The sequence below is a fragment of the Sinohyriopsis cumingii genome, chromosome 11 (assembly GCF_028554795.1).
Source record: "Sinohyriopsis cumingii isolate HCF-2022 chromosome 11, ASM2855479v2, whole genome shotgun sequence".
Taxonomy (NCBI): domain Eukaryota; kingdom Metazoa; phylum Mollusca; class Bivalvia; order Unionida; family Unionidae; genus Sinohyriopsis; species Sinohyriopsis cumingii.
In genome coordinates this window covers 98,926,890-98,949,760 of record NC_142971.1, presented here as the reverse complement: position 1 = coordinate 98,949,760, position 22,871 = coordinate 98,926,890, and the positions used below count along the sequence as shown (strand labels likewise).

Genomic DNA, 22,871 nt, shown 5'->3' with positions numbered 1-22,871 from the left:
TAGAAGTATAATTGTGAAAATTGTATGTGAATTAATTTGAGGATTTCTGAATCACATTTCACACTGTGATGGTATCTTAATCAAACCTTCTCCAAAAATGACTCTTGTGTGTTGCTGAAAAAGGTGATTATGAAATCTACAAACCCCTTTGTCAACCATGTTTCTTCATAAATTCCAGCATTGGTAGCACACATGATACTAAGAGGCTGATTATGACTTGCATGATGAAACTGGCTATTAAAGACAATGATTTAGTAACCTAGGTACTATTTGTCTTGTCAAAGTGGCAGTGAGATTTCATTAGTACTTTTAAAGAAGGAATGTTGTTTCAAATAAAACTAAAATTGTCTTCAGAAAACACAGAATCCCCACCACTGTGCTTGAAATGGCCGAAAAGCAAAATTTAACCAAGGTATCGTGGACTGATGCACAGACAGATGGACAACAGTAACATTATATGCATCCCCACAAAAACAAATAGATCATAGTGCTCTAGTTTTTTAGAGAAATCAGTGACCCCAAGACTGCATCTATGTATAAAGTTCAATATATATTCATATATAAACTGAATAATTTAGGAAAAAATAAAGGCCTGGAAGAAGGGAGGGGTCAGCTTATCTTCAGGCTAATGCCTAAAAAAAAAGAGTAACTTTCGGTGACCCGATAATTATTAACCTGTTACACAGTACCATGATTGATTTTGTTATTATTTTGCACGTGCATATTTTCTGATTTATCCAACACGAAGTTAAATTAATGTAAATACAGACTTCATAATTCGCACGCAAGTTGAGTTTACCAGTGTGACCATGCTGAACCATAATGTACAGTACTTACACAGTACAAAGTGTGCATTGTGTCACTTAAATCCTTACTTATTCCCAAACATATTAGATGCAGAGTTTGCTTTATTCATTGTTTCGACCAAATTGCATTCTTCCAGCTAACATTTCAACTAGTCCTTAATAGCTGTTTCATTTACATTGAATCACGCGCTCATGAGTTACTCATTTTCAATGAGATAAGTGAGCCTACAAACTGAGGTAATATTTTTAAAGGACTCACAGTACTAATTCAGTTTTCATAGTAAACCTATGCAAACACTATGATATTAAAAATTCAATAACTTAAAATTTCTGAGTGCTCATGTTCAAACCTATATTTATCAGTATAGAAGAAACCTGCATGTCAGCTTCTGTGTAGAGAAAAGGATATGAGCCGCAGCATTTTCTGGACCTGCATGTGTTTGAAACATGTGCTTTCAATTCTGGTGCTAATTTCAGTAATGAGTGTTCCAAACTCAAGACTATTAAAGGACTGAAATTCCATCAATAAAACAATGTCTCTATTTTTTCACTTACAACTAGGATAAGCTCTCAAAAGATTCTTTTTCCTACAACATAACTTACATTATTAACCAATCTTGGTCAGCCTAACCCATATATACTCTATTTTATGTTCACCCATTTCCAGGCTGGTTCCCATTTTTTCATATCATTAGTACCGTGTGTCCTAGAAAGGTACTCACGTTTAATTGTACAAAGCACATAACCATCATAATTTACATGTTCATGAAGAGTGGTAATAATAAATTCTCATATAGTTGAACTAAGATCAATCAGTTTTAGTTCTGTTTAAACTGAACAAACATGATAACTTTCCACACAATGGAAAGCTTGATGTTTCAGCATCTCCTATGTTGATAGCTGGCGAAATTCTTTCATTTTGTGACAGAAATACAGGGCAGTTAATTATTAAAACCCAGAAACTGAATTGTGATAAGAGGGAATTTTGACTGTTAACTATACAAATTGATGTGTAATTGCCTTTTATTCCTTAATATTAGCATGGTTACTGTAGTTTTGTAAAACAGGGTCAAAGGCATACCTATTAACTTTTCAAAAGCCAAGTAGGAAGACTGAATAAAAGAAATAGAGATTAGGACCTAAAATCGGGAGGTTTTTCAAGGCATTTTCAAAGCCTTGTTTCACTAAATATTGATCAATCTTCCTGGTCCAATATGTGTGAAATTCATAAAAAGATTTGCCGTTTCTCCCTGTGACATCAGATTTGGCTAATGTGGGTATGTGAGAAAGCTTGCCAGTAGCTTCTCATGGGTCAGTGGTTCTTTCCTCGTTTTCCCGGGTTTTTCCTCCACCATTAATACTGACCGTCATGTATAGCCTATCGTGTGCTGAAAAATGGCGTTAAACCCTACAACAACAACAACAACAACAACAATCCCTCTGACATGCCTTTTTTCTCCCACGACATGCCATATTTTCATATTCTGGTCAGCTGTGGTCAAACTGCACAACAGCTAAAGATTAGCCTTAAATAAACAAGCAAGAAAGCCAGAGCAACTATTTAAAAGTTAATCCTTATCCAAGCAACTATTTGTGAAAATAATTGACCCTCCTCCGTAATTCAAAGTAACCACGTTCTACACTATTGTGTGTTACACAAGCACTAGCATTTGATTGGCAAATAAAGGATTCCCAATTTTGTTGAACTAAAAGTATCAAAATGCCAGCCTCATGGTACCGTACATGTGGCAACTATTTTCCCTCTTTGATTATCTGACCATATTTCCTTATTGTCAACTCGTAAAGCATTTAGTATTGTTTATTATCAAACATTTATTCTGAATTAGTTTTTTGAGGACACATTTGCTGCATGGTACATATTTTCATTCCTTCTTTTTATTTAATGATGATAATTATCATTGGTATATATGGTATAATAATGCCAGGTGTTCACTCATTGTAAGTTTCTTTTGAGGGAATGGCGCTATAGCAGATGGAGTTAAAGCATTCGTAGTGATCATTCTTGGGATTGAAATTAATTGTGGACAATTTTATTGTTGTGGTTTACTTTTTTGTTCTGGCTTATTTTTTTTATTTTTAAATTATTGTACTTGTAAAAAAAATCATTAATTTACGTGAATAATGTTTAAACTTAACATTCTATTTAGTGAATAAGTGAATTCTTTATAGTAAAGTAATTATTTTGTCACAACAATAATTCATAGGCGATACAAGACAACATGAAGGACTTTTCTTGTTTAGAAGAAATGAAAATCGAAGACATAATGTAATAATCAGGAGTTCTCTGCAAAAATCAGAAGATGGAGCGACCCCAAAAATTGGGAGTTTCTTTTCCTCCCGGTGTGAATGTTGACAGGTATGTGTGTAAGGTCACTTACATCAAAGCAAACTACAACTCAGCTTTTATGGTATTAGCATCGAACTGTATTGTTTTCGTTGTGTTGTCATACTGGGATTACATTTTAATGCGTTAGGTATTTACAATTTCAAAGCAAAGTAAAAACGTAATTACCGGTGCACTGATATAAAATTTGTAATTCAATAATGCATAAACAAACAATAATCGAGTCAAAGGGGAGAGGTAGTATTACAGCAACTCGCGAAAATTCTTGTCATCTTTCGATCAAATTATACACAAATCTAAATTAGGCAGAAACAAAAAGACAACAGAAAAATAAATTACTTTTCAAACAAGTTTATCCTATTTCTTTTTAATAAGCATGCATGTCAACCTCGAGATAAGTATACATGTAATTTTTTTAAATATAACTTTGCGTAAATAATTTCATTTAGAACTTACCTTGTGCATCTTGAGATGTCTCAGAATTGTAGGTTGGCTTATATGCAGGTCATGTACTTTTTAGTTTTTATACCTGTATATATATATACAGTGTGACCCGCTATAACATGAATTCAGATATAACATGGTCATGGTGTGGCTCCCGAAATTTCATATAAATGTATTTTTCTTGTACATAAAAGAAATGTAAAAAGTTTATTATCATTTTGGGAAAGAGATCGCATATGATAATTACAAGATGATCGTGGCGTGGCTCCAGAAATTTTATGTATTTTTCTTGTACATGATAAAGTAGTTTTTTCTTCTTAAAAGTACAAAATATAATATATAAAATGTTTATTCTTGGATTGCATAGTGCTTTGCCTATGTTGCATACTTGGATTTTTTTTCCTTATTTGCAGCAAAATATACCATCTGGCGATTTTTTTAAATTGGTGACATTGTTGGCTGTTTAAACTTGTATATACAACCAAAAGTTTGGAGTGGAGAAATTCAGAGGCCCCATGAAAGGAAGCCACAAACTGGATATAAAATGCACTGAAATTTATATATTGTTACATTAACAAATTCTTTGTCCATATTGACAAACCATCGAAACAGTGCATTGTTATATTATAATCTGCTTATCTTGACATCTAGCATGAGTACTCTATGTTGTGAGATATCCGCTTTTTTGTTGTTGACATTTCTGGTAGCAGAGATCAACCTGATGAGGTTATAATTTTGTGACCTATCTTTCATCGAATTTTCGGCAGCTCAGTAGTAATTAACATATATACATACACTGACATTTGTATGTGGATGGTAAGTAAAATTCCTCTTCTTTTCACTCAGATTTATATATTTTCTATAATAATCCCTGTCATCAGACCAGAACACCTTGTCTCTTTCATCCATTGACAATTTGCTAAATTTCTCATGCATGCATGGAAGGCAACATCATGCTGCAACCACAAATGTATTTAAAAATATTAAACAAAAAAACACATCTTACTTATTGGTTTATTCAATAGGCAGGGAGGAACAGTAACTAGACTAGTCCCAACTATGGCCAATTCCTTTTTAAAACTGTACCAAGACAAAATAGTTTGATGAAATTTCAAAGGAAACAGATTACCTTTGAAGCACCAATTGTTATGAAAACGTGCTCAGCAAATGAAATAAAATCAGTCTCAATCATGCAATACAATTATTTCATGTTGCCACCACAATAAGAAATGGGCATTTGTTTGGCTATCTAAAGCTTTCAGTGGTGATTATATAATGCATGCACCCTTCATCAGAGAGAGCAGGCAACAATCTTCAATAAAAACAAAGAACGTTTCTTCAGTACCAAACTTAAATATAAGTAATGGAATCTGATGGATTTTTGCATTTTCTAACTGTGTCATGAAAGTTTCCTTTTTGCAGGGAAAAGTTTATGCTTACACATGCTACCAATGGTGGCTTAAAACGCAAACTAATTTTATGCTATACATTAGACATGTATATATAAATAGTATTCACGTATTTGTGGTTCTCTAAATAAATTAAACTATTACATATGCCTTCTCTATTTTCACTACAGGTGTATTTATCATTTAATATGCATTGATTTAACATGGTACCTGTGCCGATGAAGCATGTATTTTACTGTCTGCATTTATTACCTACCTCCCTTGCAATTTTTTGGGGTACATGCATCATTTTCTTCAGCTAACTGACCTGGTTGCTTATAACACGGTTCGGCCGATAACATGGTCGGGTTCTATGGCTCCTAACTACTGTGTTACCAGCGGGGTCACACTCTGTGTGTGTGTGTGTGTGTGTGTGTGTGTGTGTGTGTGTGTATTAACTAACCACTGAAATGCATGCCTTCCAATATATTTGTGTGTGGTCTAATTAGTAATACCTATTTTTTGCTGGTATTGTTTGATTATGGGTATGCATCCTCATGTGAAGTCTGATGTGTGTGTGTATACAGTGTCCTCAATATAAGCTACTCCTTGTCTATAGTAAACCAAGAGTCATCTACAAATGTAAAGAAGCCTACTGAAAAAAAGTAACCTATGGTTGAATACTTTTATACTACTTATACTACACACTATTTCCATGGTAACACAAAATACATTCCAGGTATCAAAAGGCACCTCTATGCAACTTGCTTGAACTGTGTACCAAGTTTAATTGAAATACCTTGAACAGTTTAATTGTCCCATAAATGAAACTGATCACAGACAGACAGACAATTAAGCTCCCTATATTACATACTTGGGGGAAACAACTAGTGCATGCATGTAGGTGACAACAGTGAACTAATACAGTATTGAATATAAGACTCTCAAATATGGATCTAAATAATGACAAAAGTTGGCTGTAAAAGACATGTAGTACCCAAGACCTAGTATATTAAACTTGCTACATTGAGAAAGGTACATTTTATTAAGTCTTTGGTATGACTCATTCAGGGATCGAACCCACGACCTACTGCATCCGATGAGGATGCTCTAACCACTAGGCCACTGGAGCGGTCCCTATGCTAAGATAGTAAAAATAGGTCCTGGAATCTCTAGTAAGATTCCATAGTCTTTTATACTTTATTTTTGCTGTAATGCACAGACTTTCTTCTCAATGTTTAAAAAGAATGACGAACAGAAAATAATTACTGACATAATGATTTCATTCTAAAAGAAAGCCGACTTCAATGGAAAAGTGTGAAAATGGAGAAAACAGCATGAATTCAAAGCACCTGTCAATGTCTCAAATTACGTTTACAACAAAGAACTGACCCTGTGTATATACAACTAATGACATGAACGACCCACTTTTATATGTTTACAACAAAGAACTGATCCAAGCTAATGACACACTTTATATTCATGACAAAGAACTGATCCAAGCTAATGACACACTTTATATTCATGACAAAGAACTGATCCAAGTATTCATGACAAAGAACTGATCCAAGCTAATGACACACTTTATATTCATGACAAAGAACTGATCCAAGTATTCATGACAAAGAACTGATCCAAGCTAATGACACACTTTATATTCATGACAAAGAACTGATCCAAGTATTCATGACAAAGAACTGATCCAAGCTATGCACAACTAATGACACACTTTATATTCATGACAAAGAACTGATCCTGGGTATACATGAACTAACTTTTAGCTTTTGCAGATCGATGTATTGAACTGACACTGATGCTTTGTGGGTGGTGGGGTACATCAGCATAATCCTGACCATACAGAAAGATTAGATATAAAAGAAGTATAGAGAACAAAAATAAAGGTAAAAAAAGAGTACAACCTTTAAAATATAAAGTCAAAATCTTAATGCATTCTTCCTAAAGACCTTCTCAGCTGGAACATTATTATGTGACATATCCAGGGCAAAAAAGGGTTTCTTCCAGGATGGTGCATTACACCTACTGGATATACCATATATACACACGTATAGGCATGTTTGCATATAAGTTGACCTCCCCCAAAATGAATAGGTATAAACGCAAAAAAGTGCATGACCTGTGTATAAGCTGACCCAAAAGTCTGAGACAACTCACAAGATAAGATGAATGCAGTAAGTTCCAAATGCATTTATGTAGGCAAACTTACATTAGCAAAAGTTACCCATATAACTCTGGCATGTATGATTATTACACAGAAATGTACAGTATAGGTCTGAACGTGCTGAATGAAGTGTATTCCACAGTAAAAACTTAGTTGTAGTTTGCTTTGACGTAAGCAACCTTACACCCTGTTTTACAAAGTATGGTAATCGTGCTAATATTACAGAATGAATGGCAATTACACATCAAAGTACTCTTATATATATATATATATATAGTTGCCAGTCAAAATTCCCTCATAACCCAAGAAAGTTTGAAGGTTTTAATAATTAACTGGCCTGTATTGCTGTTGAAAAACAAAAACTAAATCCACCATATATAAACTAAGGAGATGCCGAAACATCCAGCTTTCCATTGTGTGGAAAATTATGATTTCGTTCAGCCAAAACAAAAAAGTAAATTAGATTGATCTTAGTTTATCTATTTTCAGAAATTATACCTTTGTTATTACAATCTTTCATGAACATGTAACAGCTATTCTGGTTGTGTCTCAGTTTGTAGCATCGCTTATATCATTGAAAAAGAGTAACTCATCAGCATGTGGAAAAACGTAAATGAAACAGCTATTACTGACTAGCTGAAGTGACATCTGGAATAATGGGATTTGGTAGAAAAAAAATGAATAAAGCATAATCTGCATCTAATCTTTCTGGGAATAAACAAAGATTAAAGTGACACTATGCGTGATCTGAGTACTATAGATTATACTACAGCCTGGTCTTCTGGGTAAACTCAAACTGGCCTATGAATTATGAAGTCTTTATTTACCTTTACTTAAATGATAACAAAAGTAATCATAGTAGTTGATAACAGTTTAGTAAGTGTTGGGACACCAAGAATGCATTTGTTTTCACATGCATATATGTCTTAGGATATAATTTTTTTTTCTTCATGTCCCAAGATTTACAACCATTATGGTAGTCAACAAAAAAATAATTCTTTCAAGCTTAGACCTTGGCCCATGGAAAAGCTGACCACCCTTCTTCCAGGCCTTTATTTTTTCCTAAATTATTCAGCTTATATGCGAGTATTTACAGTACCTTGCATTTATGGGGGGAAGGTACTTGTACAGCCCTATTGTACATCCCCAAGCCTGCATTTGTATGGGGAGGGTATTTGTGCAGGCTTTTGCACATCCCCAAGACTGCATTGGGAGGGGGTATCTGTACAGGCCTACTCTACATCCCCAAGCCTGCACTTATGTATCTGTTTGTGGTTACTTGTACAGGCCTATTGTACATCCCCAAGCCTGCATTTCTGAAAAGTGGGTTTACATGTACAGGTATACTGTACATACCCTAACCCTGCATTTGTGGGTATTTGCACAGCCCAAACACAAAAGTAAATTAGATTGATGATGATATAAGTTTATCTATATTCAGAACTATAGATATATAAAAAAATAAAGGCCTGGAAGAAGGGTGGTCAGCTTTTACATGGGCCGAGATCTAAACTTGAAAGATTTTGTTTTTTTTTGTTGTTGACTACCATAATGTACATCCCCAAACCTGCATTTCTTGAAGGGGGGGTACTGGTACATGCCTTTTGTACATCCACAAGCCTGCATTGGTTGGGGAAGGGTACTTGTACAGACCTGAAGTACATCACCAAACCTGCATTTGTGAAGGAGTGGCTACTTGTACAAACCTGGTTCCTCAATGCTCCGCTCTGCCTTCAATGGGGTGTAGACATACTGTGTTTGCATTGGTCTGTCAGTAGACGCATCGTCATCTCTGAGAATATGGGTGTCTCGTGATGGCATTCCAAAAGTTGGATTAGCATTTACTGGGCCATGTTCAACATCATAAACCTGAAAATTCAATAATATTGTGCAAATAATGGGGGTTTTGCTACTGACTGTGAAAAAGGTTTAAGGTCAGTCATACTGGCCGAATGTTTTCCTGATTTATTCATCTAAAAGCAGCAAAGATGGCCAATATAACCAAAGATCTGCCCAATGCAAACAACCAAATGATCCGTAAAAGGACAAGAGAAAACAACTATGCAATGAAATGTTTATTAATCAACTTAGTATAATGATAAAATATAAACATCCTTTCTTACTACTTAATTTAATAATCACATGACCTTTATACAAAAATATAAAATACATTAAAACAAGGCCACTAATAAATGCTGGTTCCAAAAACAGATCCTTGTAAAGGACCTACTCTAATTTATTTCGAACTGGCAGTAGATTTTGTTGTTGCTAAAAAACATCAAATTTACATACCCAAGAAAATAATTGATTAATCTGTGAATACAATATCTAATATTTGTTCCCCATCAACCAACTAATTTAACTAATCATGAAAATTAAATACACTTTGACTAGCCATATAACTAAAATATTATGAAAATTACAAAATATCAAAAGAAATATTCATGCTCATTTAAGCTGAATAATACTGCAAAGTCTGGTATGTGCATACTAACAATTTTAAATTGCAAATTAGCAATTTTTGTTCTGTATTATCATCTATTGTACATGCATATACGATAACTGCTTGTCCATTCATAATGAACAGCCAATAACAAGAGTCAACCTGTCTAATAATAGTAACCATGACCTCATTGTATGTGAACTGGTGCAAAGGTAAGGGTCAACACAACAGTCCCATGCATGACATGACAGGTTCAGTGGCAGCCAATCATATCCTGCCCTTATGCTAATACTGGAACAGCTATATATTGCAAGAAATAAGTTTTTAACAATAAAATAATGACAACACACTTTCAGTACAACCATCCATTAGAAGTAGCTGTAATGAAGGTAGCTATTGGGAAGGAGGTGGAGAACCTTATTTTCATTTTGGAAGAAGTTTATCAAATGTCAGCATGACCATCCCTTCAAGATGAGTATTGACAGAATGATTTTCAAGATCACTGACAAGACCAGCATGCTGGAGGTCTGATGGTCACCACTTTTATTTATGATCAATCGCATATCATATGAAGTCCTTTAGTGAAACCCAATGCTGTTACAACCATCAATTCAAGAGAATTAGCTATGACAAGATGTCCATAATGGTGGCAATACTGAAGGTCTTATTAATACTATGTCCATAATGGTGGTAATATCAGAGGTCTGATAAATACTATTTCCATAACAGTGGCCATATTGGAGGTCTGATTAGTACTATGTCCATAATGATGGCCATATTGGAGGTCTGATTAGTACTATGTCCATAATGATGGCCATATTGGAGGTCTGATTAGTACTATGTCCATAATGATGGCCATATGGGAGGTCTGATTAGTACTATGTCCATAATGATAGCCATATTGGAAGTCTGGTTAGTACTATCTCCATAATAATTTTTAAAAATTAGATTGTAGCCAAGCAGGTCATTTCGAAAAGAAACTGGGTGGCCTGCTTTAACTTATCAAGCTCAAAGAAGTCAAATTGATTTTTTTAAAAGTTGACAAAACAAAAAAAAATAAGACATGAATCTTTCTTGATCAAGTGCTGAATTTTTAACAAAATTACAAAACAAGTTGATTACTTTCTGTATTTCATAGTCACTATGATCAAAGCATTCTAATGATTCTACAAGTTAAATAAATTGCAGATGAATCTACATTTATAATTATACTTCCTTATCAGTCCAGATTTGAACAAAATACCAAAATGAATCATAAAGGGTCAGCTCATAGGCAAGACTTACTAAAAACAACATCAGAACATAAAGAAAATGACAAATTATATTCCTGGAATCTATATCTGGTGTTTTTTAAGCCAAATCAAAGTCAAAATATATTTTTTAAATTATTTTCATCTGTAAGCAAGTATATATTAACAGCAGAAAAGCAATTAGTGTGGCAAACTTATTAAAAAAAATCAAAGAAAATCATTATGTGCGGGACATAGGTCATGGTTGGATTATCAGGGCAATTTGTTACTGTGAAACACTTTATTTTCATGGTTTTCAAATTTTATGGTGTGGGTAAAAAGAACATATTCATGGTACCTAATTTCATAGATGTATCATTTATGAAAAAAATATACCTGAAAAGTGATATATCTGTCTGTGTGAATAATTAATTTAACATTCACTTCCACACATTTGCATGTAATCTGTACTGTACCTATTAGTTGATTAATTAAGTTATTCAATGCTAACAGCTGGTGTAAATGCAGAGATCTTAAAGAAAATGCCTACTTCTTTTTCCACACATCTGAGTTAACTTGTTTAATGCCATTATTGTAATCTTAAGTAATTTTGTTCTCATGTGTTCTTAAAGACCATTATCAATGCAAAAAGTTATCAACAATTAGGCGAGCCCCGAGTGGCCAAGTGGTCTAAAGCGCTCTCCATTATGGATCACTGCCACCTCACCTATGTCTGTGTGGGTTCGAGTCTTGGATTCAGCCAATGTGGGTATGTGAGAAAGCTTGCAAGTAGCTTTTGTAGTGAGTCAGTGGTTCTTTCTGGGGTTTTCCCAGGTTCTTCCTCCACCATTAATGCTGGCCACCATGTATAGCCTATCATGTGCTGAAAAATGGTGTTAAACCCTACAACAACAACAACTATTCAACAATTAGGGATTTGGTGCCTGAATAATACCAAAGATTGCAAACCTCCTTTATCTGAAACAATTCTACCAAAATCGCTCCATGGAAATCCTTGTCTCTGGATGACCTTGACCATTTGGTCAAAACTTGGATCTATACAGTTCCAATGAATATCGGTACTCTGAATGCATGTATTGTGATGGCTGATGTTTATGTCACTGTTACAAAATATGCAAAACATAAACTCTAAATATAGTGAGAGCAGAATTGTACATTGAGATCAGGTCTCATGTGACCTGAAAACATCTACCCATAATCCAATTCATCCTACGGGGTTTATCTGCACACTTGACAAAGTAGATCTTTTGAGAGACCTGACTAAAATGGACTTTGAGAAAGTGGGACTAATCTGTTGATTGTTTATTTAAAAGTTCATTCGCTCAAAAATGTAAATATAAATGGGAATATTAAGTGCTTTGGAAAATAAAGAAGGACATGAACAGCCAGTAAATATGCACTTATTTACTATACATCAGGTATAAACGTTACAACCTTACACAAGTTTTCATGCTCATGAAGTGTTGCATTTGAATTAAAAATTGTAATCAATTAGTTTCTCTGTTCCTCAACATTCAGGTGTTTATCTTAATGTATATTTGACATTCCCAATACTATTGATAGACTTGGTATTAAAACAAATAATGAAGCAGGTGATGCCTTTCTACTGCACATAACTGGGAGGGCAAATCCAGGACATGGGTCATTCATGGTTGGATTATCAGGGCAATTTGTTATATGCTAAGTCCAGGACATAGGTCATGGTTGGATTATCAGGGTAGTTTGTTATATGGTAAGTCCAGGACATCAGTCATGGTTAGATTATCAGGGCAGTTTGTTATATGGTAAATCCAGGACATCAGTCATGGTTGGATTATCAGGGCAGTTTGTTATATGGCAAGTCCAGGATATCGGTCATGGTTGGATTTTCAGTGTAGTTTATTATATGATAAGTCCAGGACATTGGTCATGCTTATGATCATAACCAACAAACAATTTAGGCAATTTAAATTCAGCTGTTTTGCATCAGACTCTACTAGCATATTCACTTTAAGCCCCAGTTTTAACAGGCTAGCTGTTTTATCAATTGATATGATCATCCTGTGTTTAAAGCCAGCCAATTACCAAAAATAGGTGAGGTGATTGATGACTTGGCTACAAAGTCCAAATTGTGACTGTAAGCTGCCCTAAGCTTAACTACACTCTTGCCCAGAGTTAGCTGAGTAGAGTCACATGAGTATTGCTCCTCCTCTCTGACTCGAATGTGCAGTTATGGGTGTCAAGGGAACTCTCTCCATCTGATAATCAGAGCAAAGATATTTTCACTGTCCAACATTGCCTATGGTACTTGATAAAATATTTACCTTTTGTGTGACTTGACCACTTGTCTTGGGAACTGGTTCTTCTATAGTAGCAATACTTTCTTCATCCTCTGCAAAACACACATAAAAACCAAATACATAACAAAATTAATGTACTGTAGACATCTGAACTATCTACACATATTATGCTCAATATATTGAACAATAAGAGGCTTTACACAAACTGTGTCTACACATTACCATGATGGGCTCTGAACTATCTACACATATTATGCTCAATACACCACTCCCTCGATAACTCGCGCACATCGGGATCCAGAAACATCGACCGCACTATAAGTGAGGCGCGAGTTATCGAGGGACCTATAAAATAAGCCCAAAACCAATAAAGTGATTGACGACATAACGGAGAAATATGGGGGGGGGGGGGTAGGCAGATTATACTGTTGAATACTCACTTTATAATCGTTCTGAAATAAACTGTTAATAAATATCTCTTCATAACGTTGTACTTTATTATTTCCTCATAGGACAACATTAATTTCAGGATAAATTACAGTATATTGAGGCGATCATCGAAAACATTATTCCACGTGGTTTCCGTTCGCTTAACATTTGTACCACTTCACACATTGTGTACTACGTCACTAATTATTATGTTGAATTGGATACATTCTAGTTTTATTGTTTGATCCAAATTAGACGTTTTTTTGTATACAAAAGATCGACTCTTTTCGAGAAACAGTGTCGATCGAACGATAGATAGATAAATAGATTTGAATGTGATAGAAGTAAAATGGAAAACAAAAAAAAAAAAAACAAGGGTTAATCAGTACTAACATATTTAATTGGTCTACAAATTTAAAACAACGTAAATTATAACAAGTTAATACTTGCCGTTTGTGCCACGCTTGACAAATATCAATTCCCTTTTTGAAAAAATCAGTTATTTTGTGTGTGTGTGTGTGTTACTCCTTGGTTTCTCTGCCGCCGAGCAAAATCCCTCAGATTTGTCAACTGCACGAGCTTTACGCAGTCAACATTTTGGGTCTCCAGCCACCTTATGGCAATATCAAAATATTTGATTGATTCCTGTGCAGAGGGGTGGGGGGTGCAACATCTGCATCTGCATCACTTTCAACACTTGTGTTACTCCCGTTAGAATCGTCTTCTGCTGCAAATTTGTTCACTATAGAAATAATTATAGTTTCATCTGACATGTATTCAGCTGTGGGGCAATCATTGTCAGCACAAATCCACTCCTCCATATCATCAAGAGAAACGCCCATCTCAGGACCATGAGTCTGTATGAATTTCTCCCAAACAGCCTCGGCATTAATGACATCAGTTTCACTGAAACATTCGAAGTCACTATCATCAACGTTGTCTCTGTTACTGTTTTGCTTTACGTCAAAGGCAGCTCCAAGACCCTTAATCCAGCACCCCAGGTCTCTTGTAATCGATTTTTTTTTTAATGCAACAAACACTTCCCCCAAGTTGTTGATCAAAACAAAGCCGGCATGTACATGTAATTAGGTTCTCACAGAAGTACTCACGGGTTTCGATGTGACAGTCGATTGACTCTTTTCATGTTTTCAATGAACAGAATATGTTGTGATTATAATGTTTACACTGAAATGGAATTAAAGGATTAGAACGTGACTTTCACACAAAAAGATGTTTAATTGGTGTTTATTTCATTCTCTGTTGCCACCTGTTAGCATTTACCAGAAGTTTTCATTGATCGCTATTTCACCAGACTGTTTATTTACAGTATACTGACAACTATTTATCATAAAAACTTACATAATATATGATATCTTTAAACAGAGGTCTCACTAGGATTTTAAAACTGGGTCTTTCTGCCTCTGAATTCAATCACTAAATATCAGTACATTTTCTCACTCAGCTGCTAGTCAAAGCCTTTGAACTAGCCGCCAAGCTGTTGCATCATGTTCTTTTTTTTTTTTTTTTAATGTACTCTTATAAAATTGCAACAGTACATCAAAGAGTCTTTCAGTCACTGAATTCTGTCATTGTAAATATCAGCACAGTTAACTGATCAACACATTTTCCCACAAAGCAGGTGGCTGAAACAGGACCGGCAAATCTTTGAATTTTCCTGCGCACCTATTACATGCGTACGGAGGACTCCCGCCTCAGTGACTTTCTGCGTCCCAGATCAAAAATTGGCATCCAAATACGCGTAATTAAGTGTTTTCGAGACCTCTGAAATTAATTCTTCTTTAGAACTTGCAAATTTCAAAATATGGATTATATTTTTACGGGCATTAATCACCATTTTCAGTGATAAAACGAGCAATGTATCAAGGTTTAATTTATCAATTCTTATCGTAATTTTTTCATGTTCAGCATATTTTAAAGATATTTTAAATACATTTTCTCTGGAAAAAAATCGGGAGCCAAAGCAGACACCACGTTATAAGCGGGATCGCGAGTTATCTGGGCGCAAGTTATCGAGGGAGCGGTGTATATTGAACAATAACAGGCTTTACACAAACTGTGTCTACACACTAACATGATGGGCTCTGAAGTATTTACACATATGATACCCAATATACTGAACAGTAAGAGGCTTTACACAAGCTGTATCTACACACTAACATGATGGGCTCTGAAGCATCTACATAAAGAACGCACAAGATGGCCACTATCGCTTAACTGGTTTGAAGCAGCTGTTCCGTTTTTTAGTGCCATTTTCATGATATATGTGCCTGTTGCCTGTCTCCATCTAAGTTATTGTGTTCATTTTGTATTGGCTGTTCAATTCGTATGTGTTTCTTCATCTCCTTGTTTTGGAAATGAGAACAGACTTTTTCTCAGCTGTCTTGCTCCACTGTTTTTGAACAAACCGCCATCACGTGATACTCACCAGTCAACCCGTTTATGCTATAATGGACCCTCATTAATTGCTTTAAATGATCACTCCTTGGCTCTCCATACTACAGTACATTGTGCTCTAGACTAAACAAACTGGGACTTCATTCATCATTACCTAAATGTAAACAGAAGCGAAAAAAGAAACATTGTTTCAAAGCTGACCAACGTAGAACAGGAAGAATTCCAGTTATCTCCCTTATTTTGGCTCAACAATTTTAAACAAATTTGACCATTAATTTAGATAACCTAATTCAAATCCCTATTAATTTGTCAAGCTTTGTGTCAACTATCCAAGAGATACCTCTGCGTATTGCATTATTCAATGCCCAATCAGTAGGACCACCGGAAAAGTGCACAGAAATAGTTAATTTTATCAACGACCAGAATACTGACGTCTTTTTCCTGACAGAAACATGGCTAAAAACATCAGGCGATGAGCCCAAGTGTGCGGATCTAACACCCACTGGTTACTCCATCAAGTCATTCCCCCGCAATTCTCGTGGAGGTGGAATTGCTGTCATCACAAAGAACTCCATGATCAAACGTCTTAACCACACCACAACATTCAATTTCGACCACACATCGTTTGAACTAGTCCAAACCACACTCACACTGGAGCAAAGGTCAGTCCATTTTTTCTGCCTATACTGCCCTCCTCCTAGTAGAAAAAACAAGCTGGCTGAATCTCTCTTTTTTGGAGCAGTTTCCAAATCTCCTGGAGTATGGAAATCTGATAAGTGGCAACTTGATTATTCTAAGACTTGGAGATTTCAACCTTCACTTTGACTGTCACGGAAACCCAAACACATCAAAACTCATAGATTCCATTATTGTTTTCAACCTCAAACAGTCAGTTAACCAACCCACCCATGAACATGTCACATTTTAGACTGGATTCTTCATAGACCTGATGATAACGTTCTATGGTCCTCCCTGGTATCCCATGACCTTGCCTCAGATCACCTCTGCATTATATGCCATCTTGATGTATCAGTCCCTAACCCTCCACCTTTATCTGCTACTAAGAGAAACCTCTGTATGATAAATAGAATCAAACTAATGCACGACATCCAAGCAAACCTAACAACTTGCTTACCTCCTACAGCAGAACAACTCGAGAACTGCCTGCATTCATTGCTCGACAAACATGCCCCAGCTACCAAGTGCAGAGTATCAATCCATGCTTCACACTGCTAAAAGAGACCGCCGTAAAGCTGAAAGGCTTTGGCTTTCCACCAGACTCACTATTCATAAGCAAATCTATGAAGCCGCTAAGAAGAATGTCACAAATATAGTCCATGCAGCGAAATCAGCCCACTACACTACTAAGATCATGGCAAATTCCAGCTGCAAAGAGCTCTTCGAGATTACTAACAAGCTAATGTCAAGGAACAAATCTACACCACTTCCAACTACCTTCTCTCCAGTCGACCTTCTGGACATGTTTGCAAAATTCTTCCGTGACAAAGTACAAACCATTAGAGATAAGCTTGACACCACAATTTCAATTGACTCATCGTCACCATACAGTTGGGATACAGAATTTGAGCGGCAACCATTAGCAGCATTTGAATCTGTCTCTATGGATTTCGTATATACAATCCTGATGAAGAGTGCACCAAAGACATGTGAACTTGATCTAATTCCAACATCACTACTACCTGAGTGCTTAGATCCAGTATTGCCTTTACTAACTGATGTTATTAATACCTCTCTCTCATACAGGGAATTCCCATCATTTTTCAAACTGCCATTGTAAAGCCTCTGCTGAAGACACCAACACTAGACCATAATGATTTAAAGAACTACTGCCCAGTTTCTAATCTCCCATTTATATAAAAAATCTTAGAAAAGTTTGTTCTATCCCTGCTTGTATCTCATCTGAATTCAAAGTCTTTTCAGCCATGTACAATCTGCATATTGCCCTTGCCACAGTACTGAAACTACTCTTCTAAAAGTAGCTAATGACATTCTCTCTGTGTTGGATAGCAGAAAGACTACAGTCCTCACCCTCCTTGATTTGTCTGCAGCATTTGACACAATAGACCATGATATATTACTTCACTGTCTCCAGCATGTATTTGGCATTCATGATACAGCATTACTGTGGTTCAAGTCCTACTTGATCAACAGGACACAAATTGTATCTGCAAATGGAATACACTCCAGCCCAGTTGATCTATGTTGTGGTGTTTCACGAGACTGTTCTTGGACCTGTTCTCTTCATTCTGTACACTCAGCCGCTCTCAAGTGTCATAGATCATCATCTAGTGTCTCACCAATTGTACGCTGATGACACCCAAATATACAAATCTAGCCACCCACCTGAAGTTGATACTACCATCCAAGGTATAGAGAGGTGCATTTCTGATGTGAAATCATGGATGACATGTAACAAGCTGCAGATGAATGGTGATAAAACTGAGGCCATTCTGATCACAACACAAAGACTTTCTCTTTCACATCCTTTACTTCAAACAATAAATATCAGTAAGACCAACATTAAATTCACACAATCAGTATGAAACCTAGGTGTTAATTTGGACAGTACACTCACATTGCACTAACATGTCATGAACATATGCAAGGCTGCATATCTTGAGCTGAGACGCATCAGCTCAATTCGCAAATATCTTTCAGTTGATGCCACTAAAACACTTGTGTGTTCATTAGTACTTTCAAGGCTGGACTACTGTCACTCAATTCCGTCTGGTTCATCTCAATATCTGCTCCAGAAATGTCAAAAAGTTCAAAACACAGCTGCTCGGATCATACTTAGAGTACCATGATCAGAGCACACCTCTCTGCTGCTCTGCACCCTACACTGGATATCCATTCAATCCAGAATCAAACACAAAATTTGTTCTCTGTGCTATGTTTCACTGTCAGACTCTAGTCCAACATACCTATCTGACCACACCCATGTGTACACACCAGCAAGATACTTACGCTCCTCTTCTGACAATCGTATACTCATTATTCCCACTATGAAAACAAAGTCATATGGACAGCATTCTTTTGCATACCAGGGCCCAGCAACATGGAATGAATTGCCCACTGAACTTAGACACAAAGATGCAGAGATCTCATTCAAAAGTGCTCTCAAAACTCGCTTATTTCGACTGCAAGAACAAACTTAAAGACCTAATAATGTTTCCTACCTTAAATATTCTCAGCATGTTTTTTTTTTATGTTTTCTAATTTCATGGTGTTTATTTTTGTAATCATATCATTATATGTTTTTTATCTTATAGGTGTTGTCTAATGTTGTAAAGCGCTTACAGCTTTTTTAAAGATTAGGTGTAATACAAAGTCCTCATTATTATTATTATTATTATTATTATTATATGATACCCAATATATTGAACAATAAGTTATGTTGGCACCCCATGACTTTGTTCCAGCAGATGCTGGTAAAGAGTTGGAGGTGTCACCCTGTTTTTCGTTTCTAAAGGTCATGGTTTGTGACTTGTGTATCCCCTGTCCTCCCGATTGTGGACTTCATATGTGATATTGTTTTATTTGTATTAATTTTTGTAAAATATAAACTTTTTAATTTTATTATTTTTTTATGTTTTGATTTTTAATTATTTTTATTTTTTTCCCCTGTCAGGGTTGATCTTTGTTTCATTTCACCATATATCTCGAGTTGTCCCTGCATGTGGGTTCTGAGTTGTACTCCGTTCCCACTCAGTACACAGGTTGGTTTCCATTCTCAGGTCAATACTTGCAAACACTAGTGCTTGTGATTGTTTTCTTGCCTTGAACCCGACATGCATGAAACTAAGCATCATACTCGTTTTCCCTTTGCAAAAGTTCAGGGTGAAAGTTTCCGCTCCCATCCCCAGTTCGTTATCGTTATTATTTTGGAGTGACTTGCCATAGTCATTAAGTCTGGTGTGGTTCTGTTTGTGTGTATTGTGTTGTAACTGCATTTTATTTTGTGTATAGACTGGCACTATTTAGATTATATCTTAAGAGTTTTGGGTTAACTATCTAATTTTCAGTAGTGGCATAGTAGGCTTGGTATTAGTCCCTGGGGTGTAGTTCTATCTGTACTTGGATAATTGTTTGATTGCTTTCCAGGCTGGGGTGTAATTAATCAGTTGTAGTTATTGTTCCAAGATTCCTGGCATCATAACATAAGCTAGATAAGATTTTAATGGGCTAGTTAATAATAAGAGGCTTTAAACAAACTGTCTACACACTAACATGATGGGCTCTGCAGTATCTACACATATGATACCCAATATATTGAACAATAAGAGGCTTTAAACAAACTGTCTACACATTACCATGATGGGCTCTGAACTATCTACAGATATTATGATCAATATATTGAACAACAAGAGGCTTTACACAAACTGTGTCTACACACTAACATGATGGGCTCTGAAGTATTTATACATCTGATACCCAGTATATTGAACAATCAGAAGACCTTATAGTAGCTATACTAAATGCTCCTCTCAAATTAAAATATTGAAAAAGTTTCATAAACTTCATAGGAGATAAGCATGCATGTAGGATTCTATACAGACATATCCACTGGTTTGACTTGATTTACCTCCCCTTGTCACTGATGTTATGTTTATAATTATTTGTTTTATGCCATAATATGTTCTATTTGAGTTATGAAACTGATAAACTGCATTCAGATTTTCATAATTTCAACAATGTAATCATTGAGGAGTACTTTTATACAAATAAACTTATGGAGAACAATAACTACAATAAAAATTCCAACTGACAAATAAAGCATGGTTTACCAGATATAACTAGAAAGAGTGATAGTCACACCTGGGTGAGCACTTAAGCAAAATATTAAATAAGTCCTAACTCTGTCCAAACTGAATGAGACTAAATTCATCAAGGTGCTAGTAAAGTCTAAGAAAAGGTTTCTTATCAAACTGCATCAGAATATGATGAATGCTTCTTGAGTTATGCTGACTGCAAGCAGCATCCATGCCATGAAGTTAATGGGCAATAACTCTACAAGAACAATTTCAACTGACAAGAAAAATCCAAAAATGGTATATCTAGGTCTATAAAAAAAAATGTACACACCAATTTGTAGCAGAACGTGTTGAATGGTTCCTGGGATGTGTTAGTTAAAAGGATCTGCTTTGGCGATATGAAACGTTCAAAAAAGGCAATAACTCCATCAAAATTGCCCATAAAAGATGAAGCCTTCAAAAAGCACATCCTTATGTAATAGATAATTCATTGACCAAATTGTATTCAAAAATGTATAGGTGTTGCAGAGTTACAAGCAGTGTGAATGAATGGACAGATACAGTAATGACTAGAAGGATTTTACATCTCAGTGCAAGGCCCCCCACAAAAAATCTAAAACTTTGTACATCTGATATTCTAACTTCATTGAAAATTAGTGAATCTATTAAGAGAATAACTGAGAGAGCAAAAGTGAAACAGTGACTTTCGAATCATTGAAAATTAGTGAAGCTATTGGAAGAATAACTGAGAGAGCAAAGGTGAAACAGTGACTTTCAAATCATTGAAAATTAGTGAATCTACTGGGAGAATAACTGAGAGAGCAAAGGTGAAACAGTGACTTTCAAATCACTGAAAATTAGTGAATCTACTTGGAAAATAACTGAGAGAGCAAAGGTGAAACTGACTTTCAAATCATTGAAAATTAGTGAATCTATTGGGAGAATAACTGAGAGAGCAAAAGTGAAACAGTGACTTTCAAATCATTGAAAATTAGTGAAGCTATTGGGAGAATAATTGAGACAGCAAAGGTGAAACAGTGACTTTCGAATCATTGAAATTAGTGAATCTATTTGGAGAATAACTGAGACAGCAGTGGTGAAACAGTGACTTTCAAATCATTTAAAATTAGTGAATCTACTGGGAGAATAACTGAGAGAGCAAAAGTGAAACAGTGACCTTCAAATCATTGAAAATTAGTGAAGCTATTGGGAGAATAATTGAGAGAGCAAAGGTGAAACAGTGACTTTCGAATCACTGAAAATTAGTGAATCTATTGGGAGAATAACTGAGAGAGCAAAGGTGAAACAGTGACCTTCAAATCATTGAAAATTAGTGAAGCTATTGGGAGAATAATTGAGAGAGCAAAGGTGAAACAGTGACTTTTGAATCACTGAAAATTAGTGAATCTATTGGGAGAATAACTGAGAGAGCAAAGGTGAAACAGTGACTTTCAAATCATTGAAAATTAGTGAAGCTACTGGGAGAATAACTGAGAGAGCAAAGGTGAAACAGTGACTTTCGAATCATTGAAAATTAGTGAAGCTATTGGGAGAATAACTGAGAGCAAAGGTGAAACAGTGACTTTCAAATCACTGAAAATTAGTGAATCTATTGGGAGAATAACCAAGAGAGCAAAAGGTGAAACAGTCACTTTCAAATGTTAAGCAACTCGAGAGTGCTGATGAATTCTTAAACTGAAACATGAAGCATCAACACTGGTAATACACAGTAAGGACATTGAGATAAAAGGAATAGCCTTGTTCTTCAAACTTTGCCTTATAACACACTGGTCACAGTGTTGGTGGTGGGGTAATGAATAACAATACTCCTCCATTCATCCTGAGACCATCGAGAATAAAGTCAGCAAAACGTAATATTTGTCAACAACCTTCCTTAGTTATAAGGATGTGTTACTAACAGAGATGCATACAATCATTTTGTCCCATATGACTCTAGTAAATGCATCCAATCATTTTGCCCCATGTGACTTAGTAAATGCATACAAACATTTTGCCCCATGTGACTTAGCAAATGCATACAAACATTGTGCCCCATGTGACTCTAGTAAATGCATCCAATCATTTTGCCCCATGTGAC

At 35.6% G+C, this 22,871-nt stretch overlaps 1 protein-coding gene across 3 annotated transcripts in view; it reads right to left on the bottom strand.

Annotated features, from left to right (window-relative positions):
* The window catches only part of LOC149789090 (stabilizer of axonemal microtubules 6-like), a 124,474-nt gene that overhangs the window by 8,583 nt on the left and 93,020 nt on the right, over positions 1–22,871 (bottom strand). For all 3 annotated transcript variants that reach the window (XM_089975288.1, XM_089975286.1, XM_089975287.1), the window contains exons 13-14: positions 13,179–13,246; positions 8,889–9,051 (exon numbers count right to left, since the gene is read on the bottom strand). In XM_089975288.1, the coding sequence (XP_089831414.1) occupies positions 8,889–9,051; positions 13,179–13,246 (231 nt within the window). The remainder of the gene's footprint in view (positions 1–8,888; positions 9,052–13,178; positions 13,247–22,871) is intronic.